Source organism: Centroberyx affinis, unplaced genomic scaffold (assembly GCF_046629955.1).
Source record: "Centroberyx affinis isolate AG114_WGS23_722 - 3 ecotype Tasmania unplaced genomic scaffold, CSIRO-AGI_Caff_v1 ptg000286l_1, whole genome shotgun sequence".
Classification (NCBI taxonomy): Eukaryota; Metazoa; Chordata; class Actinopteri; order Beryciformes; family Berycidae; genus Centroberyx; species Centroberyx affinis.
The window spans coordinates 33,971-54,297 of record NW_027278965.1 but is presented as its reverse complement, the minus strand read 5'-3'; the positions used below and the strand labels follow the sequence as shown (position 1 = coordinate 54,297).

Below are 20,327 nucleotides of genomic sequence, written 5' to 3'. Positions count from 1 at the left end.
CAGAGACAGTCTCTTTTACACTCGGACCAGTCCAGCACTATGCACCACCTCTTTGCAAGCGGATGCTCAAATGCAACTATACTCTTAGGTAATTGAGGGATAATGGCCTGCCTGATCTGGGCCTAAATGCACAGACGATCTCTGGTGAGTCTGATCTAAGTTTTGCATTGTTGTGCTGAGCAATGATTTCCTCTGCATACACTTTGTTGGAATGGAGACAAGACGCCTGTTGGGCCTTGAATTTGTATAGAGCGGTGCATTAATCCAAGTTCATTTATTGTCTTACATGATCTCTTTATTATTTATCATCAGGGCTGGAAATATTAAAAGCCCACAAGCCCATGAGTGCTCTGTCTCAGACAGGATATTGTCCTCCAGCCAGGCTAATGGGGGGATAATGGACAAGAAAGGATTGTAGACCCAAATTCTGTCGTCACATTAGTGCATTATTTAAACCGATCCTCATTTTGGACTTACTGTATATACCCTGACATGCTTCTTCAATGCAAGTTTATGTCTGCAGATGATGGTTAACTTATCCAAAATTGATTAAAAAAAAATAAAGATCTTCCAGAAAGCATATGTGAATAACTGGATCAGGCCATGAAACCTAAACATTAATGTTTTATATAGAGTCATTAGAATTCATAATATCCAGTATGATAACCTATGTTTTTATTTGTTGCTACATGCAGTGGTAAGTCATACTGATCAACATAGAATGCTAAAATCAAAAGTTTCATGTGATGAGGAGAAGAATCTATGAATATTATTGACAAACCATTGATTGATTAAATAACAAACACAGCTTATTGATTTGGCCTCATGGAAAGTGGAACAGTAATGTTAGGGTTGAAATAGCCTGTTCCGGCATTAGGGGGCAGTAATATCACAGAAGAGGCATGTTTTACATACAATGTGGAAATCTAAGTTCTCTCTCTCTCTCTCTCTCTCTCTCTCTCTCTCTCCCTCTCCCTCTCTCTCTCTCCCTCTCCCTCTAGACTGATTAAAACAAAGCAAAACTGTAGAAAATAATTGTGTATAACTGTACAGCCACTGATGTGTCACTATTCGATGAAGTTTGTTTTTTTCTTTCACAGTGTGAGGATGCTGAGTCGAACAGAACACAGAGGTATGTATATGAGCTGGATAGGTTTTTTCTTTGGTTTTTGCATCCCAAATCCTGTCCTTATGGATAAAACACCTGTATAACTGGAACATAAAGGACCGATCACGATAATAGTTGGGTGTTCAGCTGTATACACAAAGTCTTGTAAGGATTCTCCTATGGGAGCTTTTTCATCACACCCTCCGTTTAACCTGTAACCCCTGACCTCACCCCATAACCTTCAAAACAACACTCTCATAAATAAAGTAGAGATACAGGTGTACCGCTCATTGATGTGGTGTGTGTGTGTGTGTGTATGTGTGTGTGTGTGTGTGTGTGTGTGTGTGTGCAGGCGTATGCGGGCTGCTCTCATCAGTGATGTCTGGAACAGAGACTCACACAGACAGAGAGGAGGACTACAAGTTCCTCCACAGCATGCTAATGGAGAAGAAGCTCCACCTGCTCTTCAAGGTGCAGATAATCTTACACCCACACGCTGTATAATTACTTATTGTTTATTTCCTCCCATTTAGGTCACATCATCTATCTTTGCACTTGTCTCAGTTGTAAGTCCCTCTCTTGTCTGCAGCTAATAGGTCTGTGAAAACAGAGATGAGGTCACATAACCCCAATTTTACTTAAACTGGTTTCCTTTAAGAGTTAGAATTCATTTTGAGATTTTTAAGGGAGGCTTAGGTCTGGCCCTGGCAGTCCTGGCAAATTACAGATATTTAAATTCCTGATGACCAACAACAGAGCTTTAGTTCTGCCTGTAAGGCTCTTTAAGATTAGAAACAGAGACTGATTGTTCCTATTTTCTTGTTGTTGTTGTTTTCTTACAAAAAGCACTGCCAAGGTGTTCCTCTCTTCTTCTTCTTCTTCTTCTTCTTCTTCTTCTTGTGACTGATTATTAATAGTAGGCGTAGGAGTAGCAGTAGTAGTAGCCTAATAGTAGTAGCAGTAGTAGTAATAGCAGTTGTAGTAATAGCAGTAAGAGTAGAAGTAGTTGTAGTAGTAGTATAGTAGTAGCAGTAGTAGTAGTAGTAGTAATAGTATTAGTAGTGATAGTAATAGTAGTAGTAGTAGGCTAGTAATAGTAATAGTAGTAGCAGTAGTAGTAGTAGTAGTAGTATCTTGATAGAGGTATAGATACACTCAGACATTTGGACAGACTAAAGCACACACATACACACACACACACACACACACACACACACAGTGCGTCTTTACTGCACTGTGGGCTTAACTGTGACACTTTACTGACTTGACAGATCCACGAGCGGCTGAAGCGTTTTGAGAAGCGCAGTGCCGTCCCGGTCCAGGAGCATGCGGCGGGCCTGGCCTCCGATGTGAGTGACTCCCTCCAAACTGCTTCTGCAGACAGATGCACTGCCTCGGATAAAAATGCATTTTGACAGGAGAGGCAAAGTGGAGGATATTTCATTGTTCGAATTGTTTCCTGTGTTACGCAGACGACTCTCTTCTTCTCACACTGAAACATGTGCGGAATGCACTTTCCCATTTAATACGTATTAGGCGTTGAAACGTAATCTCCTCACTATGTCACCTTGGATGTGATTAGTGCTAATCCCTGCTGTTTCTGCGCAAAAAAATGTGTTCTAAAGCACATATCATTTTATGTCTGTATTCCATGAAGGCCGGTCACCAAGGACAGCGCCGAGCATTAGGCTGTTAAAATCATTTTGTGAGTAGTCTAACGTTTCAGGTTGGAGGAATACAATTAATTTCAGATTTAAAATGAAGTGACACAGAACACTCCCACTACGGCTGTGATCCAAACAGCACAGCTCCCTCTCTATTCCCTTCAACTGTGCATCTATTATTTCATATACCAGTCTCTTTCACTCCTGTTCCTAATCATCCCTTTTTTTCCCCAACTCATCTCTCTACCTCCTTTGTACCATTTTGATAACCCTTCTTTATTTCCTGGTTTCTCCCTCTTGTTCCAATCTGTAACAAAATGCTGCTATAAGGCCCTTGTTTTTTTGGTTTTTTTTACCCTTTTCCCTTACTCCATGCTTCCATCCTCTCTTTTTCTCCATCTCTTTTCCCTCTCCACTTCCAAAATCCCGCTCTCCTTCCATTATCTCGACCCTTCCTCCTTCCTCCCTTTCTCCTTCCCCCCTCCGTTTGCCTCCTTTTATCTTCTCCCCTATACCTACATAGTTTTCCGCTGTGTTTCCATACTCTCCTCTCCTCCACCCCCCTCCCCTCCACACACACACACACACTCCTCTCACATCTCCTTCCTTTCACTCCCCGCGCTCGGAGATTCGCTTCGACAGCCGCTCTCCGCCTGGCTTAAATCATCAGGGCCCTACTGGTGGGGCCAAAACCCGTGGATCTGTTTCCCCTCAGAGAGGCTTCTGTTTGCTCACAGTGGAAACTAACGACCTTCATACATTGTGTTTCTGGAGCGCGCCCTCGACATCTTGAAGCAGTCGGAGTCATTACAGTAATACGCTTGACGGGGCGGCGGCTGCACACGGTCGCTCGGCCGCCTCGCCGCTCGCAGCCGGCGGTCAAGGCCGCTCCGCTTCAGCCGCCACCGCAGCTGTCGTGTAAAGCCTGGAAGACTCGTGAGCCTTTTCCTGACGGCGGCCCCGAAGACGCGGAAAAACCCCGAAACACGAACAGAGAGGAGCGGTTTAACGAAAAGCAAAGTACCAGCAAGTTGGAAACATGTGTGACGGATAACGGCAGCACTGATGATGTGTCACTGCAGTCTGAATCAGATATACGTCACATTAGGCCTATCTGTGTCTCTGTCTGTGTCTCTATGCCTGGTTCACTGTCTATGGTTGAGCTGGGAGGAGGCTTAGCTTGAGGAACTAGGACAAACCTCACTCAGGCCATCATATGACTGTATACCTCTAATTATAACAATATTCTGCCCCCTCTCTCTCTCTCTGTAGTTGGTGGAAGAGCTGATGCATCAAGGCAGGAGAGTTGAAGTCGAAGAGCTGGTTGCCCTCTTATCCAACCCCCACTTTAAGGTAGAAGAGCATTCCCTTCCATGGTGTAGATAGGTTCTTCTAGCCAGCTCAGTCCAATACTTTCCCTCCGTCCAATCAAATCGTCTTGTTTCCACCGCGGGAAGTATAGCCTACGATTCGCTGACCTCTTCATCTCTGTAACATAAGAGCGCCCACACACACACACGTTAACGCGCCCAGAAAGTGTGCAAGCGCGCTGTTTTCTGCCGCTGAAGCGTATCCCATAATTGTCACTCGTATGGGCCATTTGTGAAAGAAGAAATTAATCCAGTTGTAAAATGCTGTTTTGCCTCACCCCCCGCCCCCCAGCGCTCCAGTGTGAAAGGCTCATTAACAATGAAAGTAACCCGCTTCTGAATCGTGTTTTGCTCATGTTCTTCAACATATCTGATGCTTGAAGGTGCAATTTGAAAGATCAGATCACCCGACTACGCTAAAGCACACGTTTCTCATGCTTCATCGGAGCCGCTCTGATGCTGTTCAGGAGATTGAACACTGTAACACACACACACACACACACACATAGTATTTTGTTGTTTTGTGCTGCAACTGCACATCCTATAATTGCCTCTCACACACACCGTACAAACTGAGAAATGTATCCAACTGTAAAGTATATTATTCCTTTTTTTTTTTTTATTCAGTTCACCTCATCGTTCTCCCCATCGGAGGGTGTTGACATCTATCAACCGCACCGGCATTCAAGCTAATCTACTCCTGGGTTCTGTTTATTAGTGCTCACCCATGTAGAGGACCAGACTACTCAAGCGCATGTTTCCCCATTTCAGAACCGCTGACAATCAACAATCATACCTCAGACACACACACACACACACACACACACACACACACACACACACGCGGTGCATGGTTTTCCAGTGGGCTGCTGCTCTTAATGAGGAGCAGAAGCCAGCCGCGAACCAACAGGTTTGTTTAAACAGCCTTAATGACCTGTTTGTTCTTGGCCCGAGCGCGGGAGCTCACACATACTTGCGAGAGACACTGGGTATAATACTCTGTAAATGAATGTTTGTTTTTGCAAAGCCGTCTCTGAAAGTGACCAGAGACACATTGCTCATGCGCTGGCAGCTCCTGCGCAGAGTAACTGTTGATGGACGCGGGGATAACAAGTAGACTAACTGACAGATGGATTGGCTGATTGTTAAAGCGGAGTTGATGAGCAGATGTTTCCTCGCTCCTCGCTCTTCCACGGGTTGCGGCGCATTCCTTTTTAGGAATTGTATTTTCTGCCGGGCCCCCGTAATGAGAAATTACTGCACATCCAGAATATTGTTTTTCTGCAAACAAACTTTGGGGTTTTTTTCACACAGCCAAAGCTAACAAAGAAAATGTAACTTAAATGAACTGTCCTGGCTTTGATGCTCATTCATAGGTTAGTTTACAGGAAATGTGCTGGGAAGGAGATATTTTAAGGCCAGGGGCGCTGCTAGTGAGGGTGGGGTGGGCAAGGGGGTGGGGGGGATACATTCAAGTGGCCCTATAGAGAGGTGAGGTTCTTCTGCACTAAGTTAGATGTATCAGGGTGTGGGGGGGGCCCAGTGTCACATCTTTGCAGGGGGCCTAGAATTCCTAGTGACGCCCCTGAATACATGCCAGCATCTTAAATATATTTCTGTTTCCATCGTAGAGTTTCTTGTCTGTCCATGACACGGTGGCCCAGAGAGACTTTGAGCCCGCTCTGCCGCCGATACCTGACGGCATCCTAGAGGAGGACGAGGACTCGGTCAAAATTGTCAGTCTGTTCAAAACCAAAGATCCCCTGGTCAGTAAACGTCTCCATGTCTTTGTTTTTCAAAAGTCAAGTGAAAAATTCTTGTAAACTCTGATAAAAATGTTCACTGCTTTCTATGTCCCCTGTTTTCACACATGACCCAGAAAAAGCCTAGTTTCTCCTGACTGTAAACACAATTCCACTCGGTTGAATGTCGTTTTTTTCTCCCCCTAAGAAAATCCTTCAAAAAAGCTCAGAAAAACCAAGCGTAGCTATAACTTGACTGTCACCGTCTCACTGTACGTATGTCAGCCTGTTTCTAATTTGGTCAACCTGGCCTTGTAATTGCACGCAAAACAAATAAGGCTGTGTGCGCGATGTAAAAACGCAGGTATTAAAGTTAAGACAACCATGTAACAGGGCAACTGGGCTCGAAAATGTGCAATTTGTCCAGCAACAATATCTGACGTGCGGAGGCGGTTCAAAGCAATAAAAGAATCCGAGCGACTCGGGGCGGAACTTTTGTGCGGGGACTGAATTTATGTCATGTTGTCAAGTAGCGAGACCGCGAAAGCCACGTAAGCAAAGGTGTAGCCAGGACCAAAGCCCCTTGGAATGAGGGGAAACATAAGGAAAGAGGTTTCTGCAACAGCCTGGATCACCTTTGTCTCCGGGCTGCTGCTGCTGCTTGCTTTCTTCAAAAACCACGACTTTACACAGTCAATTCTTCCACATCTCTGCTGCCATATATCAGCTGTGACACACCGCAGAGTTGCAGCGTTGTTGTGAAGTATGTGCATGTGTGTGTGTGTGTGTGTGTTTAAGCATGTGTATATATACCCATGCACTGTAAAAAACCTCCGTCCTTTAATAAAGTCATTTAATGCAGTATTGAGCCTTAAAACAGATGGAAAAACCTGCTGTTTTGGGGGATAATTTCACTACTTTCCAATGTAAATCAACTTGTTTCAAGAATTTTCTTGAATCAAGGGTCATTTTGTTGATACTAATTGAGTGATCTGCCTTATTCTGCCGTGTTTCAGGATTGTCAATTTAAAAAAAAAATAATTCCTGTATCAAGTGATACTGCATGGGACACATTTGGAATTATCGCACACCATTGGGAGTAGTTTTAACTTTATTATATTCTAAGAGCAAATATGAGAATAACATCCTTATTAAGATGGACATTTTTTTGCAGTGTGTGTGCCTGCTCTTGTATAAGTGGTTCAGCTTTGGGACGGGAGGGTACTCAGAGCCAATAATAGAGAACATACTTTTGTATTGATCCCAAAAGTAGATTGGAAGGGGCCTGACCTTTTTATGACACGGCCTCTTTGATCGATCCAGTATGTTCCCGTTTTCCAGACAACAGGGTTACACCCCGGCGTGAGCTGATTGTAGGCAACTACATAAGATGCTCTTTTCCATTGCGATTTGCTCCACATCCATAACATCTGTTGAAAATAATGCTGATTTGGATAACCTTTTCCAGCGCTCTGTGTGTTACATGAATGCAGCCGGCTAAATGGTCCCGTCTTGATACAAATAACCCTCGTCGGAATGGAGGGACTTTATTTGAGTAGCTTGTCTGGACTGTAATAAAATCAACATGTTGCTCTCACTCTCTTTGCCTCGCCATCGCTCCCCGTCTCTTTCCATCTTTTTCCTCTTTCTATCCATCGATTTATCACTCATCTGCTTTTCTATTTGTTCATCACCCATCCATTCATCACCACCCCCCCCCCCCACCCCCCCATCTGTGCAACACAGGGGGCCACAATTAAGAGAGATAAATCCTCTGGGGCTATTGTTGTGGCACGGATCATGAGAGGAGGTGCAGCGGACAAGAGTGGTAAGCTTAATAACGTTCATTTATTACAGTCTACACTTATGCTGTTATTCCATAGCGGTCCTGCCTGAGTTGTAGTAGCATTATGGCTCTTGTGTAACGTTTCGTAGGCCTGATTCATGAAGGGGATGAGCTGAAGGAGGTGAATGGAGTCTCACTGGAGCACAAGAAGCCAAAGGAAATCCTTCCTCTACTGGTTAGCCTCATCTCTCCCGGTCACATTGTTTGCTTCAGTGTCTCTTGATTGGCTATTTCTGTTTCTCTCTCTCTCTCTCTCTCTCTCTCTCTCTCTCTCTCTCTCTCTCTCTCTCTCTCTCTCTCTCTCTCTGTTTCTTCCCTCTCTCTCTGTTTCTCTATTTTTCCTTTCTTCAGTCTTTGTTAGTGAATGTTGTGTTGCTGTTCTTGTGTCAGGCTCGGTCTCAGGGTGAAGTTACCTTCACAGTCATTCCTGCTTCCACCAAGGAAGAGGTGTCATCCAGTAAGAAGGTACAGTAAATATAATAAACACATCTTTTTTTCCCCCATGATGTGTCCTTTTTTAGTCTTTACATTTATATGGAAGCTGGCTGAACTGGGAAAGATGCCCATCTGATTTCATGCTGACAGATTAAATCAGTTGTACCTCATGTGTTGAGTCAGTTCTTCACTGAGCAGTACCACTTTAATAAAAGGAAATTTTGTGTTATTGTGGAAAGCATTAGTTAACAATTAATGAAAAGATTTTCCTCTTTGTTTTCCAATTTATTTATTCAGAAAGAACTCTAGGTCATTGCCACATATAAATGGAATGGAGGTCCAAGATGGAAACAAGGGGAAGGGAACTAGGGCATTTTAATGGGTTGAGTCAAATGGATTTCAATGGTCATGCATTTGTTCTTCAAAAACAACACCAAAATCTATGAAAAAGTACAAGACAAAGATGTTGTGTTCATTGTCAGAATACAGGAAAAGCTCAGACAGCCTCAGTAGAAAGAGACAGAAAATATGAAATGTAACATTGACATCAACTGGGAGTCTCTTCTTTCTTTCCTCATCTGTAAGGAAAGCTGAAAGCCGAAAGCTGTTTTCAGCTAAATCATTACACCTGCTTTCCTCCCCAGTTGTTCGTTCGGACTCTTTTTGACTACGACCCCAAAGAGGATCCCGCCGTCCCCTGCAGGGCGGCGGCACTCGCCTTCAAGAGGGGCGACATCATCCAGATCGTCAGCACCGAGGACGACACCTGGTGGCAGGCCCGTTGCCACGGAGACGGCGACGCCCGGGCGGGGCTCATCCCCTCGCAGCAGCTCCACGAGAGGTGCTCTTCTTCTGCTGTTGCTGCCACTCGAATGACCAAAAAAAACCCCTCGGATAATTCCCGAAAGGCATTTTGACGAATCCCCTTTTGATTCAGTCGTGTTTTCTCTGTCGTTCCCTTCCTTCCTTCCTTCCTTCCTTCCTTCCTTCCTTCCTACAGGCGAGTGGCCCTGCAGCGGCCTAAAGCCCTGTTCAAGCCCCGGCGAGTCAAACCAACAGGTGATCCGCAAACATTTCCCCCGTAAAATCGCCACACCTGCAAAGAATAAAAGAAGCCCATTTAACACTTTTTCCCAATAAACACACTAGAGATCCCCCGGGTCAATAGGTCGTGCCTGAAGGTCACGGTCAAGGTGAAGGTCATGGGTGAGCTGAACCTCCCCTCTGCTGTCCTGCTGTTGTGCTCACTGCTCTTGTTCTCCCCACATGCTGCGCAGATGATGAGGAAGGTACTGTGGGTGCTTACCTTGTTAGCTATGATATGTATTTTGAATAAAAGAGTTCTATCATCCAATGGCAATCACTATCCTCACTCTATATTTCCAAAATGCAGAGGATTTTGTTTCCAAATATGTTTTTATGTAGTAAAACCAGGGCTTAAGATAATAACTTTAATGGCATTCCACAATACTTAACTTTCATGCCAGCAATCACTTTGTAAGAGTAGAGTAGTTATCAATAATTTCAAATTGTGGATATGATTTCTAAATAGAAGTCTTATTAGAAGTTTTCTGTGTTTACAAAGCAAATCATTTGGACATTAGGGTCAGAACATGTGCTTATACTTTGAGTATGAAATTTCAGAGCAGCGAATATGTCATCCCCTTGCGGTTTGTGTGCACAGTTTCCTCACTCTTCCTTCTGTCTTCCTCTTTTTCCAGTCGTGGAGGACGCAGACTATGGAGCAATAACAGGAATTCACATTGGTGAGATGCTTGGCTTTCTCCCCCTCAAACCCCACTGACACTGGAAAAGGGACATCTACCCGTGCGATCCAGGCGGGGAAGGAAAACCAGAGAGAAAATGAAATCCTGGCTTTATTTACAAACCAGGTCGTCTGATGATGTAGCCCTGTGGTTCGGAGACTTGGAGAGTGAACTAGAACGGCAAATGAGGTTTTAGCCGTCCCATTTATCCCATTTGTCTTGATCTCACGGATTGGATACGATGTGTTTGCATGCGTAGTGTGTGTGTGTGTGTGTGTATGCGTGCACCTATGGCTGATTGTGAAAAGGCCCTTATGCCTTTGCAAGGCAAGGTGAATTATAGATGTTGCTTTATATCAATTGTGAGAGTCATGTGCATTTAATAATGTGCATTTGATCTTTCCTCAGGCCAGGCCAGGTTCCACCTGAGGATGTGGTTCAGACTCTGCATTTCCTCCGAGTCTGGGATTTAAACTGTTATTGATCACTTAATAGATGCCACAAGAGCAACTGCACGCACACTACAGAGAGGGGAGAGTCAGTGAAGAAGAAGGGACATAGTAGTGTATTATAGATACACAAACAAAGGCATTTTTTAGATCACTGGTGAACTAAATCTAGCATTTTTGTTAGTCTGTCAGTTTTTACCATGTTCACTTTTACATATCAGGTTGTTTTGGCTGTCAGCGAACTGCAAAATAGTGAGATTGGATCATTTTAGTGAGACTGGTAGCTGTACCATGCAAAAGTACCCAGATGGTCTGAGTTTATTTATGGAGGACGATGAGGTTTCATACTGAGAGTTGGTTGCCTGCTCTTTCGCACTGCAAGCTAAGGCTCATATCATCTAATCTTGACATTATGGGGTTCAAGTCTATGGTTCAAGTCCAGCTCATGACCTATGTTGCATGCCATAGCCTTCCTTCTCATACTCATCTGTCCTCTCACCCTTCACTGTATAGTGTACATTGTCCAATGAAGCGGAAATGTCATAATAACATTCCCACAAAAAGATACTGTGAGTTAATGGTTATTTAATGCCGAGAGCTGGGCTGTTTTTCACTGAAAGATGAGGACTGCTCTCTGAATTCCATTGCCAGAATTACTTAAGACGGAGAATTACTTTGGGATGTTGTTTTCCTCCACGTCTTAGATCTCATTTCCCCTGAGGAAATAAGAATGATCCCTTTTCGCTCTCTAACGTTGGTTTTACACAGTATCTGTTAGCCTCTGACAGACTCTGGGTGAAATCATCAGCTTAAATCACCCGTCACGAGCTTGTCAACAAAAAAAAATTTGAAATCCCCGAAAAACGGCAAAGCAGAGAGGGGGGAAATGGACAGATATGCTTACATTGTGAAATTACAGCTGACGTCAAAGCATCCCTGGCAGAGGGAGCCTGCCAAGCCGGGCCAAACCACAGTCGCATGGCAGACACTGGCTGTCAGACGGCCTACAAGCCACGCGTGACCGACTATTCTGGGATGCTCGACTCCCAACTTGTCGTCTCTTGACTCTCGCTCCGCTGGAGAGTTCTGTTAGATCGGGAGAGTGCGTGATAACAGTTTCGGGGGTGGCAGTGTTGATGGTTTCTTGAACGCTGCTTTCGTCTGGATTCCTGCCACCCATGTGCACTGTAGTGCTCTCTTAAGTGTTGTGATGATCCTTGTTGTCATCAAGAGTATCGCTGTTGCCTTTTTAACCCTGTTGAACAGCTCCAGTGTTCAGTCTTCATCGAAAGTGTGTCCAAAGTTTTTGATAAGGTGAACCAAGGGAAGCAATGTGAAATGGACGGTGAACTTTGGACCAAAACATGTGATTGATTATTGATTCTTTCAGAAGTGCGATAAGTACGAATTAGCTTGTAAGTCTTATGTGGAGTTTGTTAATATCAGAGGTGTGAGCAAGTAAACTTTGCTCGAGTCCCAAGTCACTCTCAAGTCTTGAGGCACAAGTCTCAAGTCCAAGTCAAGTCCAAGTCAAGTCCAAGTCATTCGTGTCAAGTCTCAAGTCTAAATGTAGAACACCAATTCAAGTCAGAACAAATCAAGAGTCCAGAATCAATTTCATATCTTAAAGAAAACTAAATATCTAGGACTTTTCAGTGCAATATGGTTTTAATAGGATAAAAACTTGGTCAGAGCATCATGAGTTTGATTTCTATAATCAGTTTCAACTTCAATAAATTCAATCATTCCATACAAAATCAGAAAACAGAATTTAAATTCAGTTGTCTGCTGGAACAAATCTCATCACTTTCAATCTGAGTCATTTACACAAACACAAGATCTTTAGTCAAGACTTTAGAAACCTTTTCAAGTCATCAAAGTACAAGTCAAGGTCAAGTGCCAAGTCACCAGAACCCAAGTGAAGTCGAGTCCAAGTCAAGTCCCCACCTCTGTTATATATAACTAAATTACATGACCACATAGACTTTCATGAAGGACAAATTTTGGCCTCCTTTGCACAGTCCTGCTTTATGTCATGGCAAATATTCTTCTGCTGCCCCGTCTGTCCAGCTTGCTTTGAATTACGGGAAAACACCATGACTTAGTGTCAACATGAACTTGTGTTTTTGACGGCTGTCATAGTGAGGATTTCCCTCCTGCTAGGTTCTGAGTAATACACCTGTCAGGTGGGCTGGCGCGCACGCACATACCCACGCACTCACACATCCATCTCTCCCCGTCCCAGCTGGCTTGAGAAGGAGTTTCCGACTGGGCAGGAGGGGAAGTCGGGCCAGAGCGGCGGCCCAGTCCAGGAGGAGGAGCGCTGGGGCGGATGGCTCGGTCCGGACCCCTACCTACATGGAGGTGGTTCCCTACCGCAGGGAGCCCAGGGACAGACACCGCCTGGTGCTCCTGGTGGGTGAGTGTGACCGAAACACACGTTCATGTAGAGGAATAGGTAAGTTCCCATCCCGTGTGTGAGGGAGAGAGTCATTGTGCTTTGTGCCTTTGTGATTCATTTAAAGCACGATGTGAATGGCTTATGAACCAGGTTCCCATGCTGTGAATAGGGCGATGGGGGACTGTGTGATACAGCCATACATGCATGATTTACACTATTTACACTACCAGTCAAAAGTTTGGACACACCACATTTATCTTTATTTTTACTATTTCCCACATTTTAGAATAATAGTAAAGACATAAAAACTATGAAATAACACAAATGTAGTTATGCAGCGACCAAAAAAGGGTGAAACAAATCAAAAATATCTTATATTTTAGATTCTTTAAAGTAGCCGCCCTTTGTCTTGATGGAACGGCAAAGGCTTTGGAAAGAAATTCATACATAGGCATCAACTTCACTATTTATATTTGTCTAAGAAACTAATTTCAAGCATTTAAGCATAAGCCTTTAGATCAAAATGGCTTTAAGAGAATGAAAGACACAGTACATTCAATCAGGTGGGTCCAAACTTGACTGGTAGTGTATATCGCATGGACCCATAGCCCATTGGAGATACCTGTGTTTTTTTAGTCTGTGAAATAAATTCAAGATAGCATGAGCCCATTCAGTAAAGGGACGCTAATACTGAAGCCGTCGTTGGTCAAAAAGAATCAGTAACGCTTTGATGAAGATTTATGCTTCCAGTCATGAGTGCGAGAACAATCTTTTCCCATCAGACTCACGTAAACACTGTCAGAAAAGTCCAAGTCAGAATATATTGTGTTCTCTAAAGTTACCTAAGAGCCCACCCCAGGTTCAGTTCTCTGCCAATCCTGCAGGCCTGCTCTATGTACTTTTGAGCTATATCTCTCCCAGGAGAATCTTACACTGAGCCCCGCTGAAGGTCTTTTTAATGTCATATTACAATGCCGCTGTAGGTCATCTGTGACCGAGGGAAAGTGGAGGACTGAGAGGAGAGATGGAGCGATAGGAATAATTGAAAGTGGGAAGGAGGCGAGAGGAGAGAAACACAATGAACCGAAGAGGTGCAAAAAACAAAGGTACAGAACAGATAAATGATAGACGAATGGAGAGAATGGGATGAGTGGATTGCGAATAAGATCCCTCATAATGTCAGCCAAGTGCTCCATCATCAAACTGGAACAGTTAAGACAGCCTGGATTTAGATTTAGACCTCTTTAATTGAGTTGGAGCTTACCCCGACTCTGGATTATGTTTTACTGTCTGCAGTGAAGGCTCTTCATTGACCGGAGGTCATCAATAGGAATATATAGCTTATTGGCAATGAGAGTTATAGACAGGAAAACCAAGCCCTGGATCGCTAAAACAGGACCAGCTGGATCAGGTTTGACCAGGTTGGAAATTCAGCCTTCTCTATCTGCATTGTATACCCGCTTTCAGTGAAACAATAGACTGCGCTGCCCCAGGAAACTTGGTGAGAATGACTGCCAGCCACTTTAAGCCAAAAAGATCATGTAGCTTTTGGAAAAAAAAAAAAAAAAAAAAAAAAAAAGGACAGAAGAAAGTATCCGTAGCGTAGGATGATGCTCCTCTGCAGTGCCTCGGAGCAGCTGTGAAAGACATTAGCAATGTAAGAGTGGAGAGTCTATAAACTTGATATTTTGTAATGTATCGAGGTCATGCAACGCCGTGATGGAAAAGGCAGGTATGTCAGGAATCCCACTTTCAGACAACACTCCATTTGAGGCTGATGCAATCTGGGGCTGCTGAAGCCTGCGCTGGAAGAAAAAATCCCAGATGCTGTGTGTGTGTGTGTGTGTGTGTGTGTGTGTGTGTGTGTGCGTGCGTTGCGCTTTGTCCTGTGCATCCTACACTCCTAATGACACTGATACTGTGTGGCGTTGCAGATGTCACATTTAGATGTGATGCTATGGATTTTCCAGAGGGTATAGAAGTATTAAACCTTTGAGAGAGAGAGAGAGAGAGAGAGAGAGAGAGAGAGAGAGAGAGATGCAAAACTAGGAGAGAGGGGAGGATTGGAGAATCATAGACAGATTGAAATCAATGTGAAATCAGAGCTCTGTCTGTCTGCCTCTCTCTCTCTCCCTCTCTCTCTCTCTCTCCCTCTCTGATGATAAAGACAGATGCGTCTCCAGATCACTAGAATAAAGGCCCATTTGATGCCGGGCTTGTCGTCAGGAAAACATTAGCACACACACACACACACACACAGAACGCAGCGTTTTGATCTTTGTCTCCAGGGCCCAGCGGTGTCGGCGTTAACGAACTGAAGCGGAGGCTCTTCATCTCTGACCCCGACCGCTATGGCGTCACCGTCCCACGTAAGGCAGGCGCCCAGAAGCTTCATGACCGATGCTGGCTGGCACCCTTTGCCACCCTCGTCTCTTTACAGTAGACTCCTCTTCTTCTCTTGCAGACACCACGCGCGAGAAGAGAAGGCAAGAGAAAGACGGGGTGGATTATCGCTTTGTCTCCGCTCACATGTTTGAAGAGGATATTCTCAATCATAGGTATATTATGCTGGTGCCGTTCATCAGGTTGCCATTTCCATGGTGATAAAAAAACAAAAACATCTCCAGTCCCAATTTTGTTCTGTGGGTGTCTTTATTTTATTATTTTACTTCATTTTATTTTTATGCTTTTATTTGCTTGTTAAAGTGCTTGGTAAGCTGTTTTAAAGAAGTCAATACAATTATACTTTATTAGAATTAAACAACTACGTATATTATATTATATTATATTATTGTCATGATCATAATTATTGCTGCCTGCCTGCCATCTTTTAGGCTGTCTTTCTGTTTGTCTGTCCTTGTGTCTCTGTCTCTCTATCTGTAGGTTCGTAGAGTATGGGAGGTACGGAGGACACTACTATGGAACAAGTCTGGACTCTATTCAGCGGGTGAGAGCGGAGGGCAAGGTGTGCCTTCTGGATGTGCACCCTAATGTGAGTGGGCCAGTCACAATCCATGCCCGAGTAGTTGAACTGAGCCAGTTCAAGGCAGACTACTGTTAAAGGACACACAGAGTTTTTGAAGTGGTGGGAACAGTAGAGAGTGATGATGATGAGAACGTGGAAGCCAAAATCATCCATGTGTCCCCGGTAAATCACTCCAGTGCTCCATGCTAACACTTTTGAGCATGAGTAGGCAACTGGCATTATCCAAAGCACTACAATTTTTATTAATAAAAAAGTTGTTTTTATTATATGACTTGTCGATTTATAAAGTTTAAAAATGAAATTTCATAAACTCAGTGTAACTTATATAGTTTATTCTTGGAACTATTTCAGGTGAGCAACCACGTATTCATCCATTTCACAGTGATTTGTAGCTGTAGACAGTCTCACATCGCCCATCACATTCACTTCTTATGGAAACAGGGAAAAGTAGACCCTGGTAGTTCAAAACTGTAAAAAATTTACAGTAGTGTAAATTTGACCAATCCCCAACACAAAACCACCAAACTAATTTAAGATTGCTCACCATTTAGCTTTAGAACTGCTACAAATTCTCATTTTATGACTTTTGAGATACTGCTAGTCGCCTACTATCACTCAACATAGTGTAAGCTAAAGTGTTAGCATGGAGCAGCAGAGCCGATGATCTACCACATGGATCCTTTTTTTCTTGTCTATGCTCTCATCGCTTAACGGATAAGTCGACCAACCGGCCAATCTTCCAAAAACTTGAATATGTTTCTTTAATTCAGCCAATAAGAGACAAGTGTATGTTGTTTAGACTACATGTCGTGCTAAAAACAGCTCTTCTTCTGCCTCCACCTACTTCCATGTCTTGGGCACTACAGAAAATAAAGCATGTGTACACAGCCGAATTCAAACCATACGTGGTGTTCGTGAAGCCGCCGCGCATCGAGGAGCTGCGCCTCACCAGGAGGAGAGCCAAGTTCATCTGTGACGAGGAGGACGCCAAACCAGTCAGGATATTTTCGGTAAGGCAACCTGTGCTACACACACACACACACACACACACACACAGAACACATTCCATCAGGTATGTATCATGCGTGAAGTCAGGTAGTTGTTCCATGTCGTGTAACATGCACAGCGCAGGGCGGTGTGAGGTCAAACGCCTTCACTTTAACACACCCACCCACACACCACACACACACCTAAACTCACACACAGGCTCTCTCACTCATGCACACACACACCTTGTCTTACACATGGCTGACCCTGCGGCTTACATGTGACATTTAAGAGACAGGAGATCTCTCGAGGAGGGGCAAGGCTGCTGGGTGGGTGGCTGCTTGTTCCATAACTGTGTTGCAGAAGAACATATAGGTGAGCACAAGGGGTGAAGGGTTACATCTTCTGTGTGTGTGTGTGTGTGTGTGTTGTTGTTGTATGTGAATCTCAGGATGGTACATGTGTCTGTGGCAGGGCGAGAAGACACCAGGTCACTTTCATAACGCCCATCTGTCTTCTCCTTCACTGTTTGACCCCGGCTGCCCTTATTAAAAGGCAGGGTCGTACACCTGTGTAGCAGCGTGGCTGGAGGTTGCCCACTGCCACACCGTTCAGCCATATCTTTATAGGACCTGTGCTTTCAGACTGCACTACAGCTGGTGTGAAAAGGCCTCTTATGCTCTACTCTCAGCATGTCGGTACAGTGGACCGCTCATGGGGATCCGTTTCATATCCTGTCCCGTTACACCCGAATCATTCTAAAACGACTTCTCAGAGGTGGTCGAATGCTTTTTAGCTGATGGAGACGAGGTGTCGCATCCCATCATCGCCTCCGACTTGTGTTTTTCATTCGCAGGAGGAGGATTTTGAGGACATCATCGACTCAGCGGAGACCATGGAGAGCCAGTACGGTCACCTGTTCGACAGGGTGATCGTCAACGGCGATGTGGCCGCGGCGTTCGGGGAGCTGAAGGCAGACCTGGAGGAGATGCAGGGGGCAGAGGTCCAGTGGGTCCCTGCAGAGTGGATCTGCTCCTCGCCCATGAAAGCGCGGAGATCTTGTGGTCACTTTGCAGGCTGGATTTGATTCTCTTACGCAGGAACCCAGATCACTACAGTGTACTAGCCGTCCAAAAGCAAAGGAGGCATTTAGTTCTGTATGTGCTGCTGCCAAAGTACAAAAAATGATATATATACCATATATAAGATATCAAGATAGTATATCCAGTATAATCGTACTGTCTTTTAAATTGAATCTTGATTTTTTTCTTATTTCAAATGCTTTCATGTTGTCAAGCTAGGCCTGCGTATCCCATCGTGTCCCTTGAAAACAGTGTGGAGCTAATTAGCCAAACAGAAACCCTCTCTCGCTCTCTCTCCCTCCCTCCCTCTATCCCGGAGCCAGTTCTTCTGTTGGCATTTGGCTGAAGTAACGTCGGCTCGCAGGACGAAGAAGAAGAAGGAGAAAAAAAAGAAAGAAAACTCTCCATAACTTGTGGCCGCGTGCAGCCCTTCCCTGCCAAGTCGCAAACATCAGCATGTAATTATTCTGACAGCTGCTGCACTTCAATTAACTGTAATGTACACCAGAGGAATATTATTAGCAGCAGTCGGGGGGAGACACTCGCCAACGACATGCTATACGAAGTCGGGATACAGACAAGATAACAGACAATGGAAGCCTTCAGACGAAGCGGCATGTCAGCCTGTTTTAGCTGTTCAGGGCAGTGATATTTTCAAAGGCTGTAAGTTATGTACATTCATAGATAATGAAGGCACTGTGTGTCATTTACACTCCGAATAATGTAAATGGATTATACACATTGTATTACATGAGCTGTTGAAATTTTTATTCAAACCACACGGATATATGGGTCTTTGAGGGCTTCAACTGATATGTTTTTAAGTTCCATACATGTACAGTTGAAGGCCGACTCTGCTTTGAGAGTCATGCATTACTTGTGCAGGAAGCTGTGCTATACAATACCATTATTGAAGGAATTCAGAATAATTGGCAGCAACTCACCATTAGAGACACTCCATTAGCAAACACTCATATTTGACTATCACAGCTGCTTCTAAACCATGAGACGCATAGTGCAGATTTCACCCTGAGCGATCGGAGCTAATTGTATTTAATGGCTGCATTCCTCCACATTCGGGGGGTTTCCTTCCTCTTTTTGGACGCTGCGGTCAATTGGGTGTGAAGGAGTGTTAATGTGTCCATCATGCCATGTTTGGGAGGAAGGGAGAGCAGCGTGATGTGGAGGGAAGGTAATGGGCTTCTGGGGGATTTGGGCCTTACGCGCGGACGTACCGGGAGAGGGAGAGTTACGAGCGAGCATAAAATCCTACTGTAAGGGCAGGGGGAGCCTCGTCATAGGCAGGATTAGGGCAGGGGTGATGAGCAAATCGGTGGAGCGCACCGTCGAGTCAGAGGCTGAATGAAGTATTTATTTACTTTGGCGTCGATGTCAAACACGGTCGGCAATGGCGGGAAGATGGCGGAGTGCTGCTGTGTCTTTGGGTGCTGATGGAGAGGCAGCCATGAGCCATCGGTGTGTGTGTGTATACATGTATCCCGGGCACCAAGTGTACCAAGCAGGCTGTCGGGGCAACACTCACAGCTCTGCCCGCCGCCTGTGCCAGGTCTGAAGCCCGACCTCAGCCAAGCATGGCAGTATAATTCTGCAGGCACCCTCTGAGATCATAACGATGCCATTAAAGACACCGGAGCGATCCAATGAAAACCCCCCGTTTTATGTTCGCTGCAGCTCCCACTTCAAACATTACGCAGAAGTATGATGTCAATTGGTCTCGGTTAATTTGGCTCAATCATGTAACTGTCTGTTCGAGGAACCTGAAAATAAATACGGCTGATGTCGAACAATATCTTCGTCTCGGCGTGCGATGTTCATAACTTATAAACTACCACAACTGTATAACACATGCTTAAAGTATATGGTGGTTAATTATGCTCCTTGAAAAGAGGAGGGAAGCTCCATCTTTAATAAAAATGCAATTTCATTACAGAATAGGAGGTATTCCCATCTTATTAATAGAGGCATGTGAGAGTAGGAAAATCCCCATGCACACAAACAGTAAGAAAAGACCAAACCACTCAAACACACACACACACACACACACACACACACACACACAGTTTGAATGTTCTAATCCACTGAATTAAATTACAATTTACATGAGATTCAAATCTTGCAGAGGGTCAACACAGTTTAGGGACATTTGAGGATACAAAAAACAGACTTTTGCTAGTTGTTTGGATCTTTGGATAGACCTGGAGTTTGTGAACCTGGAACACACACACACACACACACACACACACACACCCTCAGACAGACACCCACATCAGCGCCAAGCTATCCAAACAAGGCAAAATATATGTCCCTTCACAGTGTTTTTCTACAGGTCTCCAGGCTGCTGAATGTAGGTGCGTTCCCACCTAATATCAACAGTTGAGCCGGTAAACACATCACAGAGGGACAGGACTAAATGGCCTGTGATCCCGTGTAGCATTCTCTGACCGCCGCTGTGGAATGTGAGCGTGGAATT

General features: G+C 44.5%; 1 protein-coding gene across 1 annotated transcript; it reads left to right on the top strand.

The window, feature by feature from the left end:
- Positions 1-1,107: 1,107 nt before the first annotated feature.
- Positions 1,108-17,841, top strand: LOC139640198 (MAGUK p55 subfamily member 7-like). The gene is made up of 18 exons (XM_071514375.1): positions 1,108-1,132; positions 1,461-1,579; positions 2,380-2,457; positions 4,045-4,125; positions 5,774-5,908; positions 7,631-7,712; positions 7,820-7,905; positions 8,121-8,195; positions 8,810-9,006; positions 9,166-9,224; positions 9,443-9,463; positions 9,878-9,931; positions 12,626-12,799; positions 15,070-15,150; positions 15,246-15,339; positions 15,665-15,773; positions 16,634-16,777; positions 17,611-17,841. Exons 1-18 carry the CDS (start codon positions 1,108-1,110, stop codon positions 17,839-17,841), a joined length of 1,845 nt encoding a protein of 614 aa, XP_071370476.1.
- Positions 17,842-20,327: the final 2,486 nt, after the last annotated feature.

What these genes read in the sequence shown, in the direction of transcription:
- LOC139640198 (XM_071514375.1), top strand. Translation starts at nt 1,108, where the DNA reads ATGCTGAGTCGAACAGAACACAGAG. An exon ending in TATCCAACCCCCACTTTAAG is followed by an intron (nt 4,126 to 5,773) that starts GTAGAAGAGCAT and finishes TTTCCATCGTAG; the next exon opens with AGTTTCTTGTCTGTCCATGA. An exon ending in TCGCAGCAGCTCCACGAGAG is followed by an intron (nt 9,007 to 9,165) that starts GTGCTCTTCTTC and finishes TCCTTCCTACAG; the next exon opens with GCGAGTGGCCCTGCAGCGGC.